This window comes from Sturnira hondurensis, unplaced genomic scaffold (assembly GCF_014824575.4).
Source record: "Sturnira hondurensis isolate 20B ecotype Veracruz unplaced genomic scaffold, ASM1482457v3 Scaffold0022910, whole genome shotgun sequence".
NCBI lineage: Eukaryota > Metazoa > Chordata > Mammalia > Chiroptera > Phyllostomidae > Sturnira > Sturnira hondurensis.
In genome coordinates, this window is record NW_028095541.1 from 496536 (window position 1) to 520591 (window position 24056).

A 24056-nucleotide genomic window follows, 5' to 3' on the forward strand; every position below is an offset into this window, starting at 1 on the left:
GGGAAGCACTTTATCTGCCCTTCCATTCTAAAGGAAAGCTTTGCTGGATAGAGCAGTCTTGGATGTAGGTCTTTGGATTTCATGACTTGGAATACTTCTTTCCAGCCCCTTCTTGCCTATAAGGTCTCCTTTGAGAAATCAGCTGACAGTCTGATGGGAACTCCTTTGTAGATAACTGCCTCCTTTTCTCTTGCTGATTCTAGGATTCTCTCCTTAATTTTTACCTTCCATAGTGTAATTATGATGTGCCTTGGTGTGTTTCTCCTTGGGTCCAACTTCTTTGGGACTCTCTGAACTTCCTGGACTTCTTGGAAGTCTATTTTCTTCCCCAGATTGGGGACGTGTTTTCCTTCATTATTTATTCAAATAGGTTTTCAATTTCTTGCTATTGCTCTTATCCTTCTGTCACCCCTATAATTTGGATATTGGAATGTTTCAGGTTGTCCTAGAGAATCCTCAGCCTCTTTTCATTTTTTTTGGATTCTTGTTTCCTTGTTCTGCTCCAGTTGGATGTTTATTTCTTCCTTTTGTTCCAAATTGTTGCTTTGAATCCTGGTTTCTTTCTTGTCACTGTGGGTTCCCTGAATATTTTGCTTTATTTCATTTTGGGTATCTTTGTTTTGTTCTTTCATCTTTTGACCTAGCTCAGTCAGTTCTGTGAGCATTTTCATTACTAGGGCTTTAAATTCTCTATCAGTTAGGCTGTCAATGTCCTCATCTCTTAGTTGTGAGGTTTTGCTATGTTTTTTCATTTGGGCCATATTTCTTTGTCTTGGCCTAGCTGATAGATTGTAAGGGGGTGGGGCCTTAGGTATTCACCCAGGTGGAGCAGCTCTCTGCTTAGTTGCCTGTAGGGGAGGGGCCAGAGAGAGAACAACGCAACTTGCCTGCTCCTATCTAGGGCACTTTCCAACAGACTCTCCCTCGGACTGGAAGTATCTCTCACCTCCCCAGCCATAGCCCACAGTCAACTCTGAGTCACAGTTTTCCCCTTAAGTCAGTCCCTCCCACACAGCTCCAATGAGCTCTGCAGTCAGCCCTGCCCCTCAGCTGCTTCACCTCGGTTTTTCTGAGTTGCCTGCCCTTTGGGGTCTGCCTTACAGTCTGGTTGTTCTGGTTAATTTTTTTAATTCCTTGGTTGTTGGAGTTCCATGCAGTTTGATTTTCTGGTGCTTCTGGTTGTTTATTGATTTTAGATTGGTTGTTATCCTCCTTTTGGTCGTGAGAGGAAGTGAATGGTTTCTACCTATGCCTCAATCTTGGCTGGGACCCTAGATGTTATTTTTTTAGAGCAGTTTTAGATTCACAGCAAAATTGAGAGGAAGATGCAGATTTCCCAGTGTACACCCTACATGCCCAGCCACCTCCTTTATCATTATCCCCCACCAGAGTGGTACATTGGTTACAACTCATGAGGCCACATTCAAAATTTGTTTTGAGTTGTTTTCCTGTTTTATTTTAGAGACTCGTTCAGAAGACAAATCAGCACATCGATGCTATGATATCCAATATTGGTGGAAAAATAACCCTCTCAATAAGAGATGATAAATCACAACCAGCAGGTGAACCCTAAGCCTTCCTCAGGGAATCAAGCCCTGGACGGTGCAGCAAACATGGGGACCTGCAGAGGACCCAAGCTCAGATGAGTGGTTTCATCAGCTCATAGAGACTAATTGGACCCTTCTGGGAATATTCTACCCAGCTTGTGCATTATAATTAGAGATATCTTTCATAACTAGGTTCTCACTGAGGTTTAAGTGGAATTTTTATTATTATATGACCATGCTGATGAAAACATTCTCTCCAAACTATTTAAGTGGCTGGACTGATTTTGCCACCATACCTTTCTGGAATTTCTAGGAGTTTTAGGGTTTAAAGGATTTCAATTTTCATTCAATCGGGATTCCATGAATTATGCTGATATAATCATGTAAAGAATATCTGACAGGTGCTAGAGAAGGAGAAACTTGAGTGCCCTTGAAAAAATACTGAGACCACTGAATAAGAGTGCAGTCTAGCTGCACCAATATATAAATATTTGCATATCTTCATTGTATAACTCAAGAAACATCTCATTTAAATGGGTGCAAATATGTGTCTACTATTTCTACTAGTGACCAGTTACTGTCTTGAGCAATGTTAACAGCAGGAATGAACCCTGGACTGGGAATCAGAAGAAGTGGACTCTTTGACTGCTTCCTTGCTTATCCTGTGCCTTTGATGGGTGGAGAGGCTCATCTTTTCCCATCTGTGCAGCCAGAATAATACTAACCTCTCGGTGTTAGAGGAACAAGTGTCACTGTAAATGAAAATATTCTATGAATTGTGATGTGTTTTACAATTTTAAATTTTAAAATAGCTCCTATAAAGATATTATGAAAGTCAAGGTAACATATGAAAATTACTTGATATAGCTTTGGGCATGGTATATGTTAAAAAAATTGGTTCTAATTTTATTTAATTACAGTGTTTACTGAGTGAATTCTACATCTAAAGCATCACAAATTGGTCTTTCAGTTATGGATGAGGTTCTTTGCTAAACTAACAACAAAGGAGAGGTGGTCCACATAAATATTGATAATATAAGGGGAATATGTTATACCTATGAAAAATGTTCTATGAGCCATTCAGATAAAATGATATGGAATTTCTGAGGAAAGGATTATATCCAGCTGAGTGAGGGGTAAGGGTAGAATTGTGAGAAATTAGGTCAGGGTATGGTAGGATGGCCCCAACTCAAATATGATCTTGAATATTCAGTTCTAACACATGTTGACTTTATATGAAGTCAGTGGCAGCCTTGGAAGCTGTTTGCCTGGGGAAGGCACATGTTTGCCTCTGTGCTTCAGGAAGGCTGATTCAGAAGTAAGTAGATGAAAGAGGAAAAATGCTGGAGGTAGAAATACTGGTTGGACCATGCTGGATGTAGCTCATGTCTGGGTGTGTGAGGACCTTGACCTGGGCCATGGAGTGTGTAGAAGAGGAGACAGATGAAGCAAATTTGTGGAGGAAGAAGCTATTGGGCTTCATCATTGTCTGTTTGTAGGAGTAATGATATGTCTTATGCTAGACTTTTTTTAACTGCCTTAAAAATTGCAGGAGATTTTTGCAGATTTAATAATGCAAAAGAGAAATTCTTGTAGTGACTGCTGAATTGGTGAGGGTTTAGGTACAAAAGATTTTACGAATCTTTGTTATAACTGTCTTTTAGTGGTTGTAAAGAATTAGACATGTTCAGTTGGTTATACAGGTTCGGTGTATGTAGAGGGATTTGGACTAAAGATCGAGATTTGATGGAAATGAGGAGAAAGATTGGGCTGGGATAGAGATTTGATCATCATTAGCAAAATGATCTTGGTAATAAACAACATTGGGCTGGATAAATTTGGCCAGGGAGAGACTTTGTTTGAGTTACAGAGAAGAGGGCAGGGATGGAGCCCTGGGGGAAGCACCACCACTTAGGCATGGTCAGAAGAGGAGTCCTTTGTGTAAGAAACTGCGAGTGGTCACAGGAGGATGGAGTTCAGACCACATATGCTGCACTATGGTGGAGTTTCCAGTTGACATTCCTTGTTTGTTTTTCTTCCATACCATATAAGATCCAATACCCAAAGTATTTGGGAGCTATACTATTTCAAATTAACAATATTTCTGGAGTTTAATTTTCTTAGTCTAAAAGAGTACAATACTAGAAAAAGATATTTTAGTGTGTTAGATATTGTATAGGACATATTTTATAAGAAATATCCAAGTTTAAAATATGCATTTGTTTCATTTTTATTTTATTATTAAAATTTTTTTCATTATCATTTAATTCCCTTATACTTCCTCCCTGCAATCACCATACTGTTGTCCATGTTAATGTGGCCTTTTTCCTATTTACTCAATCCGTCCACTTCCTCAATAGCTGTCGTGCTGATCTGTATCTATGAGTCTGTAATTTGCTTATTAGTTCAGTTTTTTCATTAGATTCTACATATAAGTAAAATCATATGGTATTCATCTTTCTCTGATTGGCTTATTACTCTTAGCATAATGTTCTTCAGGTCCATCCACACAGTAAAAAAGATAAACTGTTTTCTTTTTTTTTGACCAAGTAGTATTCCATTGTGTGAATATGCCACAGGTATTTTATCCACTCATCTATTAAATGGCATTTGGGCTGCTTCCATATCTTGGTGATAGTAAATAATGTTGCACTGAACATAGGGGTCCTTATGTTTTTTTGAATTAGGATTTTGGGATTCTTTGGATATATTCCCAGAAATAGAATCTCTGGGTCAAAGGCAGATCCATTTTTAATTTTTTAAGATATCTGCATACTGCCTTCCACAGTGGTTACACCAGTTTGCATTCCCACCAACAGTACAAAAGGGTTCCCTTTTTTCCACATTCTCGTCAGTACTTGTTCATTAATTTATTGATGATTGCCATTCTGACAGGTGTGAGGTAGTATCTCATTGTGGTTTTAATTTTCATCACTGTGATTATTAGTAACATTGAGCATCTTTTCATATGTCTGTTAACCACCCATATGTCTCAGAAAATTATAAGACACCAAAGAAAGAAATTGAAGAAAATACAAATAAGTGGAAGGACATACCGTGTTCATAGGAAATCATTAAAATGTCCATATTACCCAAAAGAATCTATAGATTTGACACAATTCCCATCTAGATTCCAATTTTATATGTCACAGAACTAGAACAAATATTTCAAAAATTTATATGGCACTACAAAAGGCCCCACATAGCAACAGTGATTCTGAGAAAGAAGAACAAATTTGGAGGAATCATGTTACCTAATATCAAACTATGCTGTAAGTCCATAGTAATCAAAACAGCCTGGTAATGATAAAAACAGGCACATAGGTCAATGGAACAGAACAGAGAGTCCAAAAATAAGCCCATACCTTTATAGTCAATTAATATTCAGCATAGGAAGTTTGCACATTCAGTGGGCTAAAGATAGTTTATTCAATAGTGTTGGGAAAATTGGACAGATAACATGCAGGAAAATGAAACTAGACCACCTTCTTATAACACACACAAGAATAAATTTAAAATGGATTAAAGGCTTAAATATTAGGCCTGAAACTGTAAAAATCCTAGAAGAAAACATAGGCAATAAAGTCTTGGACATTGCTCATAGCAATATTTTATTGGATATATCTCCCCAGGCAAGGGAAACTGAAAGAAAAAATAAACTAATGGGGTTACATCAAATTAAAAAGTTTTTGCACAGCAAAGGAGATCACCAACAAAATAAGACAACCCACAGAATGGGAGAACTTATTTGCCAATATATCTGATAAAGAGTTAATATCCAAAATTTTAAAAGAACTTAGAAAACTCAACACACAAAAACAAAATAATCTGCCTAAAAAATGGACAAAGAACCTGAATAGACATTTCTCTCAAATATACATTAAGATGTCCTTTAATATAAATCTGTTATGTAAATTAATGGAACAAATGAGCATTACGTATCCCTTGTAATCTTTCATGGATTGATAGAAAATCTGCATTTCCTTGAGTAATATCTGCGTGGTATATGTTTTCATCCTCTTACTTTAAATCTATTCATGTCTTTGTATTTACTTATTTTTTTAAAAAGATTTTATTTATTTATCTTCAGAGAGAAAGGGAAGGAGAGAAGGAGAGAAATATCAATGTATGATTGCCCCTCGTGAGCCCTCTGCTAGGAACTGGCCTGCAACCCAGGCATGTGCCCTGACTGGGAATCCAACTGTGATTGTGTGGTTCGCAGGCCCGTGCTCAATCCACTGAGCTACACCAGCCAGGGCTCATGTCTTTGTATTTAAGGTGTGTCTCTTGTAAATAGTGTATAGTTGGATCTTGTTTCTTTATTCAATCTGTCCATCTCTGCCATTCAATGGAAGTTTTTTGCTTATCTGCATTTACTGAACTGCTGGCATGATTTGTTTCGAGTCTGCTATATTATTGTTTGTTTGTTCCACCTAACATTTAGTTTTTGCTCCTTTTTTCCTTGTATAGATTCATGGAATTTTTAAAAAGTTACTCCATTTGTTCTTTCAATTGGATTTTTAGCTATGCCTTTTCATGATATTTTTTTAGTGATTACTCTAGAGTTTACGTTGTGTGTCCTTAACTTATTTAGTTTGCTTTCAAATAATATTTTACCAGTTCATTAACAATGAAGAAATTTACTATAGTATAATTTAATTTACCTTCACTTGTATCTTTGCACTGCCATTAAGTCTTTTGCTTCCAAATATTATAAACCCCGTGAGTCATTATTATTCTTTTTGGTTTAAAATAATCTTTAAGATTATAAAAATGTAAGACTTTAAAATTACTCACAGATTTTAATTCAATGTCTTCAGTAATGTTGTGCAGATCCAAACATTCCTTTTGTATTATTTCTCTTCAGTCTGAAAAGCTTTCTTCACAATTTCTGATAGTGTGGGTCTGCTAACAAAATATTTTGGCTTTTGTCTGTCTGTAAAAAGTGTTTTAATTTTACCTTCCACTTTGAAAGGTATTTTCTCCAGGTATAGAATTCCAGCTTAACATTTTTTTCTTTCTGCACTTTAAAGATAATATTTTATTATTTTTTGGCATACATTTTTTTTCTGAGAGAAGCCAGTCATAATTTTTCATGTTAGTCCTCTGAATTAAATGTGTGTATTTTCTCTTATTGCACTTTGACTATGGTGTGACTTGGGATGATTCTTTTAAAAAAATATTCTGATTGTGGTTTACTCAAATTTTTGGATCTTAATTGATGTCTTTTATTTTTCAATAACTTTTGGCCATTTTTCTCTGTAAATATTTCTTCTAGCCCATTCTTTCATCTCCTTGACTACAATTACACATGTTAGATCATCTGTTTTACATATCTCTGATGTTCTAACTAGTTTTGTTTTTTTGTGCTTTACCTTGAATAATCTTTGTCTTTGAGTTGACTCATCCTTTCTTCTGTTGTGTTGAATCTGCTATTAAGCCCATGGAATGGCTTCTTTATTTCACATACCCTGTTGTTTAGCTGTAGAATTTTCATTTGGTTATTTTTAATTTCTGGGCTAAAATTTCCCATCTTTCATGTGTTTTTTTATACCTATTTTATTGACTTAACATACTTATAATAACTGTTTAAAAATCCTAATTTGCTAATTTCAACATCACAATCATTTGTGAATTTGACTTTATTTTTCCTCTTGATAATAGGTCATGTTGTCCTATTTATTTACATATTTTATAATTTTATTGTATACTGGTCATTTTGTAGAAATTGAAAGTAGATAATATTTACTCACAGGAAAAAAGCACAACCCTTTTTTCTTGAGCTGCTAGTTTGAGGGGCTGATCTCAGCATAATCCATCATTGAGTGGGGTGTAGACTAAGTTGCAGCTTTAGTTAGTTTCAGTGTACCAGTGATTTCAAACATTTTGTGGGTAGAATTATAGCTTGCCCCCTCTCCAGCAGGGTTTTGGGTTTTATACTGGTGAAATTTGAGAGAAATCTCTTGCTTTTATTTCAACGGTTAGCTGTTTCTTGAAGATTTGTCTCTCTCTCTCCCTCTCTGCTAGCTCCCCCACCCCACAGCTTTCCACACCGAAGGCTTTCCTCGATTGCTCTTTCACCTGCTCTTAGCTTTGTCACACTTCTGTGCACATAAAGAAGGTGCAGGGGGAGGGGGAGTTGGTGGGCAGTGTAGACTTGCTCTTGGGTCTCTCTGTCATGCCAGCCCCCACACAAGCTGGCCGTTTATGGGAAGGTGTGTTCCTCTGCCTCCTGGGTCCCTGGGGGTGAAAGCAGCTCTGGGTTTCTCCTCAGTTAGAAAAGGCTCATCCCTGTGCAGAATTTAGTTCATTTAGACTTCTTTGCACCCTAAGGTCTTCGATGCATTTTTAAAAATTATGATTAGCTTATCTCTCAGTTTTTGTTGTGTCGGGAACAGTAGTGTTCTACAACTTTCTACCTCCAGAGGTCAAAAGATCTCTTAGTTTACTTGAAAATGAAGAAAAACACTGAAATATTTAGTGATGTAAATATAATCTTAATGACACAAGCATAGTAGATGCATTTTATTTCTCAAATTTGGTACCAATTATCAAAATTTATTTCCTTAGGCAAAAATGGCAGATTGCCTCTGGGGTAAGCTATTTTCTCACTCTGGATATTTAAAAAAAAATTCCGCCCTGGCTGGTGTAGCTCAGTGGATTGAGCTCGGGCCTGCGAACCAGATGATCTCGGTTCGATTCCCAGTCAGGGCACATGCCTGGGTTGCAGGCCANTTAGACTTCTTTGCACCCTAAGGTCTTCGATGCATTTTTAAAAATTATGATTAGCTTATCTCTCAGTTTTTGTTGTGTCGGGAACAGTAGTGTTCTACAACTTTCTACCTCCAGAGGTCAAAAGATCTCTTAGTTTACTTGAAAATGAAGAAAAACACTGAAATATTTAGTGATGTAAATATAATCTTAATGACACAATGACATAGTAGATGCATTTTATTTCTCAAATTTGGTACCAATTATCAAAATTTATTTCCTTAGGCAAAAATGGCAGATTGCCTCTGGGGTAAGCTATTTTCTTACTCTGGATATTTAAAAAAAAATCCCTTCTCGTTTATCAAATGTGGTGAAAACTGATTAAATGTTTTGTAAAGGACTTTGTGCTCCATTTCAATGCTGTGTTCTATTTTTTAAAAGTAAAAACAAAATTTCCTCAAAGATTACCTTGTTGAGAACTCGTTTTTTCTTAAATTCATATAATAAGGAAAATAGAGTCAAAGCATCTTTGTGCAGGTTTGCCTATATTTTGCAAATTAATCACTTTAGTATTTAACCTTGTCTTTAATGTTCAAGTCTGCCTTATGGACAGTCACAAAATCCTCATATGTTTTTTAAAAGTAAGTGTTTATATATGATTTAAGTATGAGCTTCTAAATTGCATAGTAAGTTTTCACAAGAGGTCAGTGGTCATTGGGTTTTCATAATGGTATTTGTTTAACAGCATCATTTTCTCTGGTCCTTAGACTGAATTTGTTTGATTTTTTTGGTTTAGTGTTCTCTAGATGGTGATGCTGAGATTTAAGGGAGGTGGATTCTCTGAAGCTGCAGACTACAAACCCCAGGGGGTTATACTGTCACTTCATTAATTAGCTCATGGAACATTGCTTTGGGCTAGTTTAGTAGGTCTATCCCTATTTTTTACAGATTAAGAAAATGGGGTGTGAGCCATTGAATTGGTGATTTAGTCCTGGAACTTAGAATTTTAGATCTGTGGTCAGTTATTCAGTTTGCAGATTTTAATCTTATTATTCCAAATATGTATTTTTACAATAATAATTTAGTTTCCCTGAGTTATTTATAAGAAATAGATTCATATTTTCAAGTCATGCAGGTTTTAATTGGAATTTTACAAGCTGCTATGATGTCCTGTTGTATCATGTGGAATTCATGAACTTAAGGTAAATTATTGATACATGCTTAGAGTTACCAGTTTCATGTGAAGCATTCATGGAGATTTTTGCTTGTTTTACATATGATTTTATGTGGAATGGCCATTGGTGACATAAATTCAACGTGAATAGGGTACCAGAGACAGCATGATGTATTGGAAAGCACATGTGACTGTTACCAGAGACTTGGGCTGGAGACCTGGCTTACCCCATTCTAGCCCAGTGAATGTTGGTAATTCACTTTTTCCACCTTTGACTTTGGGAATATTTCTAAGAAGCAAGTTAGCCACTATTTAGTCTGTCTGTCTAGCTATCTGTTTATCTTACTCAAGGCATGATTCTTCTCTCTGGTTCACCAGGCTAACATACTACTTCTCAGTGTCCACGTAAACTGGGTTTTCTAAGATATTGTTGGCCCAATGCAGACGGAAGGCAGAAGTTAGTTGTAAATGTGTCCTTCTGTTGCTCGGTGCTGATTCCCTCACCAACTGATAACACTAAATAGGAGTATTAGCTCGGCTGGGTCCAAATTTGAGTTTTAATTTATATATTTTCATTTGACTTGCGTGGTCGCAGATTGGACAGCTAACGCCGGTCAGCCCTGCTCACCAGTGAGAGCCATTTCTGTTGCAAAGGGGTCTGGGCGGGAGGGCCTCACAGTCTGCCCTGTGAGTGTGACCCTCTGTAACTCGGTATGTTGACACTCAGCATTATTCTCACATTTTAAAGGGCAGGGGAAGTCTGTGGGTTACTGAGAAAATTGCAAATTTAAAGAATGTAGTCTAGCTTACTGTGTTTCTCATTATCTAACCATGATGTGTCTAGGTTAGCACCAAGTGACCAATATTTAATCCCTGAATTGGGCTCTAGAAAAGCTCCCTTAGTGCAGTGAATTTAGCTTAATTTATTATTAATTAAGCTTTTGTTTAAAATGCCAAGTAGAAAGTGCATTTTAAAGGAAAAATGGTATTATTTTCCAAAAGTTTCAGTTGCTTTATACAATGATCTTGCATATTTTTTTCAATTCAGATGTATTACTTGGATCATTTCTTAAGATTCTTTTATTAGTATATCTAAAAACAGACTAATTCAGTTATTTCAACTATAATGACTCCAAGTAATATATAGTAGAGATTAATGTGATAACTCATCTGGTAGATCATGAACATTTGGGCAGTACTTTTGTTGTGCTGAATGAAGACAACAGCTTCAAGCAGATGGTTTGCTTTAATTCAAGCAACAACTTTTAGACCCAGAATAAAGTTATATAATTATTTTAAAGCTCATGTGTATTTATGAAATTCTGTATGTTATAAATATGTATGCTCTGTTGAAAAGTAGCATGTTTTAGCCAACTTAACACAAATTTTAAAGTTATTTATTTATATAACTTATTCATCTTTATCTTGACTTTAACAATCCAACAAGGTATTTAAATTAAGGTTGGTAGGCGAGACTTTTGAAAAATTAACAACTGAGTATAAAGTATGTTATTATAAAGTATATTACTAGTTAATATTGAGAGTAAGGAAAAAGTAACAAAAGGAACAAGAAAATGAAAATCAAATAAATAAAATGTACAATATGTCAGATGATGGTGTTATTGAAAAAAAATAAGGCAGCGGGGAAGGGCAGCAGAGAATCAGAGATGTGGCAGCCACTTTAAACAAGTGGTCAGGGGGCAGTATAGCGATATTGAAAAAGTGGAGGATTTCAAAAGGAAGATGCTGTTAGCACAGGCAAAGAGTTAGAAAGGCCTGTTCTTCACACAGGTAAAGACTTGCTTGCAGCTAAGCATGCTGAGACTTACAAGTAAGCAATTTGATGGGAAAGGGATTTGTAGTCACCTAAAGGCATTGTACATAACAGCATTCCTGGTAAATCAATTTATCTTGTGTTACAGTATGAGCTAAATGAATCAAGGAACTCTTGAAATAGCAGTAAGCTGGCAAGAAATTCCATTTAACAAAAAATCACTTATCCTTTATTCAGCAAGTTCTCAATTTTAATAGTTCTATAGCTATACTTACATATTGGTGCAAGTAAGTATTTTCAAGGAAACACATCATGATATTATTTACAATAGCAAAAGTTTAGAAACCATCATTATGTTAAATAAACTATGGCATAGTCATCGAGTGAGACATACACAGCTTTTAGAAAGAATGAAGCAACCCTTACCCTAAGTACTAATGTGGAACAGTGTCCATTATACATTTTTAAATGAAAAAAGAAAAGTGTGGAAAAGGGGTATAGCAGGATATCATTTGTGTTTAAAAATTAGTCTTTGAAGGAATGTTGCAACTTCGTGGTGGGGAGCAGGAGTAGGAAGGACACTCCCTTCTCACTGTATGCCCCATTTTACTATTTAAATTTTCTTTAGGTGCCTGCATTACATAGTAGACATTTTTCTAAAAGTCAGCATCACTGTAAATGTTAGTTTAGGTCCAAGAATGTCTGGGTTTAAAATGTAAAATTATTATGATTGAATTAAAAATGTTATATTCATTATTGGAGTATTTTTCTTCTGTGTTGTACATTGAATACTCACACCTTATTCGTTTTATACCCAGTCATTTGTATCCTTTTACTGTCCCCATTTTTCCTACCTGCCCCACCCCAGGCAATCGCTTTTCCACTCTCTCTTTCCATGATTTTGACTTTTGAAAGAAAAAAGATTACATATGTTGGGTTGACCAGAAAAGTTCATTTGTTTTTTCCCATAGGATGGCTTTAGTAGCACTTTGTTGTCTTTAACTTCATTCAAAACAATTTTGTTAGATTGTTTTGTGACAGCTGTCATATCAGCATGCATTTAAAAGAAACTTATCAAAATTGATGAATTTTTGTGTAGTTATTTTTATATTGAAGATGGAAGAAAGTATGGGACATTTTCAGCATATTATGCTTTATTATTTTAAGAAAGGTGAAAACACACCCGAAATGAAAAAAAACAAAAAGATTTGTGCAGTGTATGGAGCAGGTGCTGTGACTGAACGAACATGTCAGAAGTGGTTTGTGAAGTTTCATGCTGGCGATTTCTCCCTGGATGATGCTCCACAGTCGGGTAGGCCAGTTGCAGTTGATAGTGATCAAATGGAGACATTAATTGAGACCAGTCAATGTTATACCATGCAAAAGATAGCCAACATATAGTTAAAATACCCAAATCAATAAAGTTATTGGTGAAAATGAAATACGTGTCTTTTACTTTATGGAAAAAAAACAGACTTTTTTGCCAACCCAATAAGTGATATTGTGCAGTATTTGTCCTTCATTGGCTTATTGCATTTAGGGTAAAGTCCTCAAGATCCATGTATGCAAGTGGATCACAAGTGGCAGGATTTTCTTTTTATTTGTGGCTAGATAATATTTGAGAGAGGGAGTGTGGGAGGGAGGAAGGGGTAGGGAGAGATCTCACATTTTGTTATCCATTTATTCATCAATAGACACTTAAGTGGTTTCTATGTCTTGGCTGTTATGAATAATGCTGCAATGAACATGGGGCTGCAAATACCTCTTCAAATATTGTTTTCATTTCCTTTGAATAAATACCCAGAAGTGGGATTTCTGGATCATTTGGTAGTTCTTTTGTCAATTTTTTGAGGAACCTTCATAATGCTTTCCACAGTGGCTAAGCCAATTTGCATTTCCACCAATAGTGTATGAGGATTTACTTTTCTCTACATCTTTACCAACACTTATCTCTTGTCAAGGAGCTTACCCCGGTATGTTTTCTTTTAGGAGATTTGGGTTTGGGTCTTACATTTAATCCTTAATCCGTTTTGAGTTGATTTTTTGTGTATGGTGTAATATAGGGGCCCAGTTTCATTCTTTTGCATGTGGCTATTTAGTTTGCATGAGAAGACTGTCCTTTCCCCTCTGTACGTATATTGACTCCTTTCTGGTAAATTAATTGACCACGTACTTGTCTGTGTGGGTTTGTTTCTGCGCTATTTTGATCCATTGGTCCATGTGCCATAAATTAGAGCATCTTTTAATTAAATTTTATTAAACACTTATTGTACAGCTAGCGATGTTGCAAGGGGTTTTTTTAGTCACCAGCGAAAGAAAGATTCATGATTTTGTTACTCTCAAAATGGCATATTTCAACAAAGGAAAGAGTCCTAAAATTATTTAGGTTTAATATTTGATCTCTAACATAACTAGTAAAGTGTATAACAAATAGTTAGAGGTTCATAGATATGGGTACACTAAACTTGGTCCCTTATTATGTGTGGTTTTAGACTAATTAATTATGCTCTGCTTTCTTCATTTGTAAGATGGGGCAGCAGTGCCACGGGGCATGGCTTTGATGATTAAATGACATATACTGCTTGCAAATTACTTATTACTGGGCTTTCCTTTAACTATAGTGCAATAAATGTTAGCTCTTTTTATTAATCGGTCCCCTATGCTTATAGCTTTTCTTTTCAAATCAGGGAGGAAAAGCAGTAGAAGAAAAAGCGCTGTCATCTGTACTGTAGTAGCAGTAGCAGTGAGACAGAAAGCTAGTGAAGAAGAAGCAGAGAAAGACAAGTGGTAACTGAGCTGGGCCTAGCAAATAGAGAAAAGAGGGCGCTATAGGCAGAGGAGCCAGATGAACTAAGGTGTGGCAGTGCCTGTGTGGTGTGTTTTGGGAATGGAGGGGAGTAGGCTAGTTTGACTGAAATGCATGACTCAGGTCTACACTGGTGGGATGTAAGGAACTGAATAAGCAGTGGTTCATCATGGGGGTTCTTGTAGGCCATGCTTAAGAGTTGGACATTATCTTTCAGTGGTGGAGATGGAGATGGGATAGCAGGGGATGGAAGAGAGGATGGGGTGGGAGAAAGTGGGAATATGAAGGATGAGGAGGACAGATAGGGATGGGATAGTGCTTGATAGGACCAAAGGGGCAAGGGAGAAATTGAAGACACCGGATGGGGTGGAGGGGCCCAGATAATATGTGGGAAAATAGAAGCATCAGGGGACAAAATCCAGGTGGAAGTTAGCTTTGTAAAGGGATACAGATCCTTCTTCCAGGACAGGCAGAAAAGGAGAAAAGCAGTGAAGGTGTAGATGAGTAGGCTGGACAGGCTATGGAGGTTGAAAGGCTGCATAACTGTTAGTCTCTATGCTTGAAGTTTGGAAGGAAACAGTCTGCTGAGAGTGAATGTGTCTGGAGTGGGACTGTTGGGTTTAAGATGAGAGGAGGAGATTGGGATTATCCACGTTAGGAAATGTAAAAAGTGATTGACTTGGGAGGAGGAGGAGTCTGGATGATACGGAAGCCCTGTCACAGGTGAGGGTACCTCACGGGGTGATGCGATTCTTGCTAACAGCAGCCTGTACTCCAGAAGCAAGGAAGATGGAAAGATCACTAGACCCATCCAGATACCAGGAGTTCAGGACTGGAGGGTGCTGGTTCAAGGGCACTGATGGATAGGGGAAGAAGCAAAGTCAAGAAAAGGTGATGGAGTCAGTCTAAAGAGACTAAGATGAGGTCAAGAATGTGCGGGGTCTAGATTCAGAGAGAAGGTGAGTGGGGAGAGGTGGGAAGATAGGGTGTGTGGCTGGAGGAGGAACTTCCAGAGTTCTATATTTTGTAGGATTATTATTTTATTTTTGTTTTACAGAAAGCATTGTTTTAAAAAGTTTCCTTGAGCCCTGGCTGGTGTAGCTCAGTGGATTGAGAGCGGACCTGTGAACCACACAATCACGATTCGATTCCCAGTCAGGGCACATGCCTGGGTTGCAGTCCAGTTCCCAGCAGGGGACTCACAAGAGGCAACCATACATTGATATTTCTCTCCTTCTCTCCTTCCCTTTCCCTCTAAAGAAAAATAAATAAAATCTTAAAAAAATAAAAGTAAAAAATAAAAAGTTTCCTTGAAATTCTTATCGCAGCCCAACAATTTCTGTGTTAGCATAGACCATGAGCAGTGTTCCCAGGAGAAGGAGGTTTTTCTTGAGAGCTTTGTAAAGGGCATACAATATGGATAGAGGGCGAGCCCAGAGTGTTTATATAAATGGGAAAAAGCAAGATTTTACCATAGGTACAGCAGGTCTCAACCAGTTCCCTGGAAACCTGTAGTGTTTCCTCAATAGAAAAAGCACCTAACACGAGCTCAGTGATTTGTATTTCTTTGCTTTGCTTTTAAAGGTGAAACCAGTAATCCACAGCAGGATAAATGTGTCAGCTCGATTTAGAAAACCTCTTCAGGAACCCTGTACTATCTTGTAAGTTCAAGGCCTTTACAGTTCAAATTGAAATTGGCTGGTGCTTTCCTTTTGGTTTGGGGTTTTCATTGTAGCTTTAACGGCATTATTGTTTCAAATGGTGTGGCTCACTGGCTTTGCTTTTTGTCCAGCCTTATAGCAAATGGAGACCTCATAAGCCCAGCTTGTCGCCTCCTCATCCCTAGAAAAGCCTTGAATCAGTGGGATCACATCCTACAGATGGTCACAGAGAAAATAACTCTGAGGAGTGGGGCTGTTCACAGGTAAGTTAAAATAATCTTGGATGGTTTTCAGAACTGTTGACAGTACTTTCAGGAGGCTCTCCAGCCGCAGGTCCCAAACTTGAATTTTGCCTCCCCACTTAGGCTCTATGTGCCTCAGGTTCTTTACCTTTATATAATGGTACTTACCTTACAGGGTTGCTTTAAGGAATAAGATAATGCATATAAGGAGCTTAAAACAGTTCTTGGCACATAGTGGCATGTCAACAAATATTAACTAGTTTTATTCTTCTGAACAAATAGGCAGCATACTCTTTGCTGAGAACTTCTTTTTGAGTGAGCCAGCTTCTTGGCTCTTAATTAACTGTTCTTTTATTTAGGAGATATTTATGATTCTTTTATGGTCCAAACTATTTGCCTGGCATAAAACATCAGACATCAGGAGCTGTTAGTGAGTTTAAGGAAGAGGCAGGTTAGAAAGGATAATTAAGTGGAGTTTTTTAAACTTGAGAAATCAAAAGCATTTTTCTCAATTTCTGAATTTTAAGTGAAGATTAAAATCAGGGCTTTTTAGTTGTGAAGCCCATGAAATTATCCCTTGATAGATGTGGACTTATTTTCTTACAGGTGGGAGGGTTACAAATAATATATACAAGTCCAGAACATATTAAGAATATATAGCCCTGGCTGGTGTAGCTCAGTGGATTGAGTGCGGGCCTGTGAACCACAGGGTTGCGGTTCGATTCCCAGTTGGGGCACATGCCTGGGTTGCAGGCCAGTTCCCAGTTCCTGGCAGGGGACACACGAGAGGCATCCGTACATTGATATTTCTCTCTCTCTCTCTCTCCTTCCCTTCCCCTCTAAGATAAATAAATAAAATCTTAAAAAAAAAGAATATATATTATATATAATGTGGGACATACAAATACTTGAAAGCTAATCGAGAATTTTCTGGTAGGTCTTGAATCCTGTCTCTGCCCCAATCTCTCTGTCACACTCCAAAGGTAGAATACACTCCTGCTTTCAAGGTTTTATGCCTCTTTTCATGTCTATGTATTTATCTATAGACACATATGATAAAAATAAATTCTCAAATGATTACACATTATTTCTTTTGGTTTATTGTGTATACATATTCCTGTATATTAATATATGTAGTCCCATAGCCATTTGGATTTTAAGTGTAATTAGGTATTTGTAAATATATATTTAATGTATAAATATAATTGAAAGTAATACTTCACATGTAGTAAAAAAACATTCAAATAGGACAAAAATATAAGTAAAAGCTATTTCTCTCCCCTCAGGGTTCCCAGTCCCCCTTCCTAGTACTTTTCTGTATTAACCAGATATATTCATACATGTAGAAACCCATGCATCTTTTATTTTTTAAACACACATAGGAACACACATACACACGAGTAAATATATAAATATACTTTACTTTTTTACTGTAACAACAAATCTTGGAGATTTTTATTAGCACAAATAGTTCTATCTTGTTTTTTTTAATAACTACAAAATGTCCCATTTTATGAGTGTCCCCTAATATACTTGAACAGTCTACTCTTGATGGAAACTTAGATAATTTCCAGGATTCCATGTTTACATGCTCATGCATATAAACTCTACTCATGTATAGAAGTAGAGTTTATCTGCAGACTAAAGTCTAGGAGTAGAATTGTTGTGTCTAGTGGTAAATGCATTTTAGATTTTGATAGATGCTGCCTATGGTCCTTCAAAGAGTTTGTACTAACTTGCACTCTCACTAAAAGTGCAAGAGTGGGCCGGTTTTTCATACTCTCACCTGTGCTGTAAAGTTAACATTTTGTCTTTGTATTCATGTTGAGTAGTATTTCATTGTTGATTTTTTATTTACTTACATACAATAATGACATCTTCTGAGTATTTCTTTTATGTAATTCATTATTCCAGGTGCTTTATATTTTTAAATGTAACTTAGCAATCCTATGAGGTAGGTAGTGTTATTACTCTCTTTTAATGAAACATGAGACGAAGAGAGGGAAAGTTACATGCCCAAGATTATGTAGATAGTGGCTAGCAGGGCTGGAGTCAACCACGTTAGTGGGCAGTATGGCTCCACAGCCTGTGCTCTTAATTACTAAGTTATTCTCTAAATAACTGCCACATGTTTGTCTCCTGTTACATATAAACTATCTGTCCTGACCTTTGTAAATTTGTCTTACTGATTTATAGGCATTCTTTACATATTAGAGAAGTTAACCCTTTCCTATATGAGTTTTAAATATGTTTCCAGTTTGTATTTTTGATATTCTTTATGCTTCTTTTTGCATATAGATATGTTGAATTTTCAGTCTTATTTTATGACCATTAAGTTTTATGACTTGTTTAGGTCTTTCTCACCCCATGATAATAAACATATTCCTCTATGTTTTTATCTTGTACTTTAAAATTTCATTTCAACCTTTGATCCTTTGGATTGTATTTTGGGGTTAGGAATGAAGGCAGATCTCAGTAGTCATATATTGATTTGTTTTAGATACATAGTTGTGTGTTTTGACATGTACATAAATAAATAATATACTCACTAAATAAATAATATAAAGTACAGAAAGATAAATGCACACAATTGTACAACCAAGATATACTTATTCATGCATATATTGATATGAACAAATTCATACAGAGAAATAAAATTTATACAAGTACAAATACAGAAAAGAAAATATAGTTAATGTGTCCCCTGAACACTTGAGTACTTAGAGAAAGTTCATCCTCAATATAATGCCAGATATGAGTGAGGTCTGGTTGCTGTTCACTTTGGACATGCCCATATTTCTTTAACAGAACATTAAAAAGTCTTATGGTTGGATCCTCCTGCACATCAATATATTTATATATTAAAAGCATCCCATAAAAATTGGTTCAACTTCCTATTTGTATTTCTTGTGTTCTGCAGCAAAGGAAGAAAGCAGGTGGCAAGAGGCACAGAAAGAGTGGCAAAAGCCAGCACCCTTTTTGCACCTGCAGAGGAAACCAGTCAAAGTTCAGTCATAGCTGTTTGCAGACTCACAGCTATGCTGCCTTTTAGTTTCTAGCTATAGAATTTAATTACTGATTCAGATCTTTCTATTTTGAAGGAAAATGAAATAAAAATGTCTGGGTCTAAACCAGTGCTTCTCAACCAGGGACAGTTTTGCTCCTTGAGGACTCTGGGCAGCGTCTGCAGTCATTTCTGGTCACAACTGGGAATGAGGCAGCCACTAGTACCAGCTAGGGGGTAAAAGCCAAGGATGCTGCTGTCCTAATCCACCTCTCCAACAGAGAAGGGTCAGGTCCAAAATGTCAAAACTGTTCAGAAACCCTAGGCAGGAAAACCAGAACTCTGGGTGAAGTGTCGACATTCAGACCCGTAGGGATAGGAGTACAATGTTGTCAAAGGAGAACCTTTGGCATCTTTATACTAACTCAACACAAACACACTCCAGGGATTTTGGTGGCTATTTCCTTTGTACTTTGTGGCTCCATATGATATGGCCATTTACATAATCAGTAAACAAGCAGACAGATCAAAGAATTTTTTAAACTTGCAAATGACCTTTATATGTAATAAAGAAGTCTGAGAATTTTTTTAATGGTTATCTCGAAATTCTTCCAGTTGCTAACTCTTGTTTATAACCTTCAAATATATGCATTCTCTTTCTTTCTTTCTTTGTAGTTTTTCTAAAACTCTGTTTTTTTCCCTATTCTTTAAAAAGTTCTCTGGATACTTTAAATTGTTTAGAAAATTGTTTCTGTTCTCTTAATAAGTAATGTATTAATTGTAGCTCACAGCAGGAGTTTTACAGTAAAGGTTGGTTCTTGTGAAATTTCTGGGAAGATGAAGGAAGTAAGGGGGGAAAAAAGAAAGAAAGAAGCATGAATGTTCTGCATCATTAATACTGGCAATAGGTTCTTTCACCTCCTGACCTCTCACCTCATATTTTCTGACCCAGTTTTGTATGTTTGGATGTAATATATTGGCTGACAGCTGCTTGTATACAGAATGCTTTAAGAGGCATATCAATTTGACAAATAAAATAAGAAAATAAATTTTAAAAGTGCTTACAAAATATAAATAGAACAAACTTCAACAGAAGCTGAGCTTTATTTAAAGCACCACATTCTGTACAAGTTAAATCTTTCCCTCTAAAATCTTAATGTGGCGGCCACAGGGGATACTCATGTTAGATTGTCAAGTTCATTGGGATGAAACACTGTACAGCTTGATAGCAAGTGTGTCTGCATTATAACATTGGCATTTAGCTGAATCTAATGACTTTGAAGCATTTGTAACTCAATAATTAGGGTAGTAACAGATGAGCCAAATTAAGAACAGAATGTTTTTATTTACTTTGTAATTTTAAGCAGTTCTTTCAATGCTTGTTAAAATTTTAATTGTTGGCATTCATATTTTGGCAGACTTTATACTTTAGAAGGAAAACTTGTTGAAAGTGGGGAAGAATTGGAGAATGGACAGTTTTACGTGGCTGTTGGCAGAGATAAGTTTAAGAAATTGCCTTACAGTGAATTACTTTTCGACAAGTCAACAATGAGAAGGTCTTATGGGTAAGTTTTCATCCTCATTCACTTCGCTTATTTTAGTTACCACTTGACGTGGCATTGAGTCTTTTGCTGACCACCGCTATACATTACAATGTGTAATCTTTATCAGTGAGGCTGAAAAATGTAAATGATATACATTGATCCTTTTTTTATTTTCACTATGATTGGAGATGGAGAGCTATTGAACAATAATTTGCAGGGAACCTATGAAATACTTGTAGAGATAGACCAGAAGGTCACCAATATGTCGTCCATTAATTCTCCATTTGTGAAGCCTAGTGGAGAGACCAGCTATTCCTAGATAAGTATTAGAGGAAGTGAAATGTCAGGGATGTTGTTTGAAGCACATGCTTTTTCAGCACGTTAGACTTATTCAGCAGCAGACTTATTGCGAACCATCCTAACCCATCCATGAAATCAAATCCTTTCACAATCTGCTAAGCAACACTGGGTGAGTCTGCTGTTGGCTCCCGTGTGTAATTGATGGCAGTGAGAAAAGTGTAACTCATGGTGGCCTTTCTCAGACAAGTTAGTGTGATTTACATTTATTTATCTATCCTCTTACTTACAGTGGGGTTCATTTGGGTTCTGCATAGGTCTTTTCCTAATAATATAGACATCCATCTACAAAACAACATTCCCATAGCTAAAGAACGTTTTTTATTTTTTTATAAGAATAACTGGTTTAGAAACTCACTGAATATAAATGTGAGTATGTTACTAGTCTAAGCTTCTATCAGAGGTAGACAGAGTAGACATTTAAAAAAAGAGAAATTTATTGTTTTAAACTCAGTTTGGCAAAATCATTACTCAGCTTGAGAAGTGATTTGAAATTCATATAGAAAATTTAGGCAGTTAAATTAAAATGTTATGAAAAGTGTAAGCTGGTACTAGAAGTTTATTGTAACTATCAGTTACAGTAGTACACAGGAGAACACTGGACGCCTTTTGGAGTAGAGTTCGGATGTTTTACGGTGGTCTTTGTGAAGCTGGGGTAGTACATAGTACTTTTTGGTGAAACGCTGACAGTTGACGTCCAGGGTGGGATGACAAGTTGGGATGGTGGTTGTCTTCCATCGTTTATTATTTGTAAATAACACTCATATTTCTAAATTGCAATTTGTTTCCTCAGTCAGAAAGCTTCTTCACTGCCTCCTATTGTAGGATCCAGAAAGTCTAAAGGGAGTGTAAGTATCAAATGGTTTACTCATTAATGTTTTCTGTTTCTATACCATATAGAGAGACAGTCCTTTGGGTTTCAATTAAATTTGAAGAAATAAAACTTAGCTGGTATATAAGCAATTATGTGAAACAACACTGGAACATTAATATTACAAGTAAGGTCTTAAAAGAGAGCTAACACCTTTAAAATATAGATTTCAACACAGGTATATTTTCCCTGTGTGTGGACCTGATACAGTTCCTATCACAGTTGAAATCCAGGCAATAATACCTAAAACTAGAAGAAATGCTGTGGTGCAGTTCACGTTTGTGCTCCATCAGTCCTGTTTCCTGACTCTGACAAACACTCAAAAAGAAGTTTTTGTAAGAAAATGGTCGTCCTCAAATACAGTTCTTTAAAAGAATTAAAACATTTCAAATATTTATTTCCCATCAGAATCTTTTCATTTATCATCCATTCATTTATTTGTTAATTTAGCAAGCATCTATTAAATACCCATTTATGTGGGAACTGCGACAAGTATTTTATAGGTAATTTATTGACTTTGTATTTTTTTTGTCTGCACTCCCCCATGGAGATGAGTTTTATGTCACGCTGCTGTATTGCTGTGACAGGTTTTTCTCTTGTTGTAGCTTCTCTTTCTACCCAGCTTGATAAATGATTTTTTTAAATTCCAGATAAGTAGTTATCAGGATTGATTTGACATTTTTCCTCTCTGAATTAACTGAGCAAAGTTCTTATAATGGTGTTTTGTGAAATAAGTGATGAATTCTGTCTCCTAGTGATGATTTAGATATCTCTTCCATCCTTTTGGTTATATCATGTGAAAGTCCTGGAAAAAAGGGAAATAATTTTGTGTGAGGAAGAAGTACTGAATTCAGCATAACGAACAATAGACTTGTTACCCACTCATTCCCTGAGACTCATCCTACTTGTGACAAAGCACTTGACCTCAGAAATTTATAATCTCATTGAAATAAAGAAGATGGCTTGAAAATGTAACTAACAAGCTAAACTGCTTGTCTGTGGTGAGATTGGTAAACATGAGAGAGACAGAAGGAATGAGTGTACATTGGTCAAAGTACGTGGAGGAAGTTGAATTTGAACTATGCCTTTGAGGACCATTTAAGATTCAGGCCAAGGTCAATGAGGGCAGAGGGGTTTCAGATAGAAGGGACGGTGTGAGGAAAGGTGATGAGCACTTGGACAAGCAATAATGCTGGCTGATAATTAGTGAACACTGTGACAGTGTCTTTACAGATGTGATTCACTTAATCCTCACCCCACGAGGCAGGTACTATTATTACTGCATTTAAGAATGAGAAAAAGAGGCATAGACAGTAAGAGTGCCACATCCAAAGGCCCACGTTGAGCAAATGGGAGGGGAGGGACTGCATCCAGGTGGTTGGCCTGGAGGAGGAAGCTTGCGCTTCTGGCCCCAGGAAACAGTGAGTTTCTCAGACTGACTGGAGCAGAAGGTCCCTCGTGGTGTGTGGAAGGTGATGTGCCAGAAGTGGTAGGTGATGGCAGATTTATATGACTTGGAATGTCAGAATGATGAGTCAGGTCTTTATTTTTGAGTACAGGGCAGCTCATGGGGGCTTCTGAGAGGTTAGAATGTGAATCCAAGTCCATTCTAGGAAGGTCAGATCTTTTATACAGAGGAAGACCTGACATGGTGAAAGGCCATAGATGAGACACCAATTATATGGCAGTTATAAGCCATAGTCTTGGTAGGAAGTGTTGAGAGTCTAGACTGGGTAGGTGGTAGAGGAAGCAGGAGGTGATTACTGCTCATGAAGACATGAGAGATTTGCTTGGTAATTTGATACATGGGGTTTTTGGAGAAGTTGGAGCCAAAGGTAACTGCAAGTCTTTGAGCTTGGATACCTGAGAAAATGGCAGGGCTATGGCCACAAAGAAGGCAGTCGGAGGAAGTAATAACCTGCTTAATTTCCAGCATGTAAATTGGAATTGTTATCATGAAGTCTAGTAGAGAGCAATTATAAATGGTGGAGTCTGAGGCCTGACATATAGACATTAGACATTAGACACCATGTAGACATTAGATGTAGATTTGCAAGTTCATCCACATAATGATCATAGCTAAAGAGCAGACACTTGTCATTGTACTCTTCCTTTCTAGCACTCAGCACAGCCTGGGAGGGGGCAAGCCTTGTCATGCTATTGAGTGAGAGGATGGGTACATGGAGCTTGGAGAGAGAGTGCAGCAAGGGTCACAGAGCACCCAGGTATGAAGCAATTAATATCACGAGTATAGAGAAAGACAGTGAGTATTCCAGTAGCTAAGAAGTATGTTAGTCACTGTAAAGCTAAATAATGCATGAGTTTAGGGTTTGGAAATTTTCTCCTCTAGTTCTTCTTCAGGACT

At 36.8% G+C, this 24056-nt stretch overlaps 1 protein-coding gene across 2 annotated transcripts in view; it reads left to right on the forward strand.

Annotated features, from left to right (window-relative positions):
• Positions 1-24056, forward strand: part of DCDC2 (doublecortin domain containing 2) — a 166384-nt gene that overhangs the window by 39998 nt on the left and 102330 nt on the right. For both annotated transcript variants that reach the window (XM_037037198.1, XM_037037199.1), the window contains exons 4-7: positions 15597-15673; positions 15805-15936; positions 20338-20484; positions 21614-21668. In XM_037037198.1, coding sequence (XP_036893093.1) covers positions 15597-15673; positions 15805-15936; positions 20338-20484; positions 21614-21668 — 411 coding nt within the window. The remainder of the gene's footprint in view (positions 1-15596; positions 15674-15804; positions 15937-20337; positions 20485-21613; positions 21669-24056) is intronic.